The sequence below is a fragment of the Octopus bimaculoides genome, chromosome 9, assembly GCF_001194135.2.
Source record: "Octopus bimaculoides isolate UCB-OBI-ISO-001 chromosome 9, ASM119413v2, whole genome shotgun sequence".
Classification (NCBI taxonomy): Eukaryota; Metazoa; Mollusca; class Cephalopoda; order Octopoda; family Octopodidae; genus Octopus; species Octopus bimaculoides.
The window spans coordinates 67453183-67454768 of NC_068989.1; the positions used below are offsets into that span (position 1 = coordinate 67453183).

The following is a 1586-nucleotide window of genomic DNA, read 5'->3' on the forward strand; positions in this document are numbered from 1 at the left end:
CTTGGAAGACAAGAAAGGGAAAAAGCTTTCTAGACTGAGTGGTGATGGCAGGGTTAATGTTTATTTGAGTTGGGTCATGCCCTTCCAATTGCTATAGATCCGTAATGCATCTTACAGCTGTGCCTGTCACCTGCATGGTGAGTGGTAACAACTAGGGTAGGGTTGCTGACTGTTTATTGTGATCATTCATCTTTTGGTTTCCTGTAGCTTTGCTCTCTTTTACAAACCCAGTGAACATACGTATATTTCCTATTTCAAAGAAATTCGAACAATACATATAAGACCCAAGTTAAAAAGATTCTCAACAATTCAACTTCTCTGGTTGACATTAAGACACCCACCCCCAATAGGGGCCTTAACTCCCACATTTTAGAGCTCCATGACCTCCATTTTTCAGGAGCAAAATCCTTTTAACAGGTTCCATAAGACTGGAATTTTGGAATCTGCGCATAAAGATTGGTAGTATGGGATATATGTGTCATGATTAGAATTTTTTTAGGGTGTGTAAAGAGGGAGAGAACCTTCATCTGCAATTTTGTATTCCAGTTCATTAGAGAAAATATAACAGACAAGTCTAGTTCTTCAATTGCATGTAACACGGGCAACGCTAGGTATCTCTGCTAGTATATATATATATATATATATATATATATATACACAACGTCATGTTTCAAATAGTGATTTGAACATATTAACTTAAATATCAAATGATGGGAAATAGTGATGGAAAAATAGTTTCATCTCAATTGGTAAAATTCACTTGAACATTTAAAACTGTTAAATGTTACTTTGGATAGAAATTTTTATTTTCCTTCTATAAACTGTGAACATTGTCTTTATTTGTTTCTAGTTGGTCAAGCCACTGATCCGTCTTTATTTGTTTCTAGTTGGTCAAGCCACTGATCCAAGTGCTACACTTAGCGATCACTTGTTGACAGAGATCCTGAATCTGCTGAAAAAGGAAGTGTCTGAGCACGGAAGGCACCTGCAACAGTATTTTAATCTCTTTCTCCTTTACTCCAATCTTGGCACAGAAGAAGTAAGTATAGACATTGTCATAATCATTATCATCATCATCATCATTTTTATGTCTGCTTTTCTAGGTTGGAATGGGTTGAATGAGTTGTTACAGACCAAGTCCTTATTGAGACTTATTTGCCCTCCTTGATTGGTTAAAGACCACATCTATTTTTGGTATGTTTTCTATAACAGGATGCCCTTCCCATTACCAGCTACTTTACCGAGTGTACTGGATGCATTTTATCATGCCACCAGCACTTCAGAAGTTGTTTGGGAAGGTCAAAGGATTCTCATCCCTAAATGTCTCTCTTGTCCCTTTTCAACGATATGTTTCTATAGCTGAATGAATGACCTTTCTAAAGCCTACCACTTCACAGAATGTGCTGGATACCTTTTTCTTTGCAGCACTGGTACTCGTGAGGTCAACAAGTAACTTGCATGGCAAAAGCCCTTGATTGAGGGTGGGGGGTGGGGGTAGTCTTGCGAGAGGTGGATTTATTGCAAGTGTTGAAAGGCCAAAATATAATAGTAAGACAGGTACAGGTGTCTTGTTGCAGAAGAGATAC

The 1586-nt window shown here is 37.9% G+C and overlaps 1 protein-coding gene across 1 annotated transcript in view; it reads left to right on the forward strand.

The window, feature by feature from the left end:
* LOC106883044 (probable ubiquitin carboxyl-terminal hydrolase FAF-X) overlaps positions 1-1586 on the forward strand; it is a gene marked incomplete at its 3' end in the record, with an annotated part of 154147 nt that overhangs the window by 138044 nt on the left and 14517 nt on the right. The window contains exon 51 of the mRNA XM_052970921.1: positions 851-1039. Within this exon, the coding sequence (XP_052826881.1) occupies positions 851-1039 (189 nt within the window). The remainder of the gene's footprint in view (positions 1-850; positions 1040-1586) is intronic.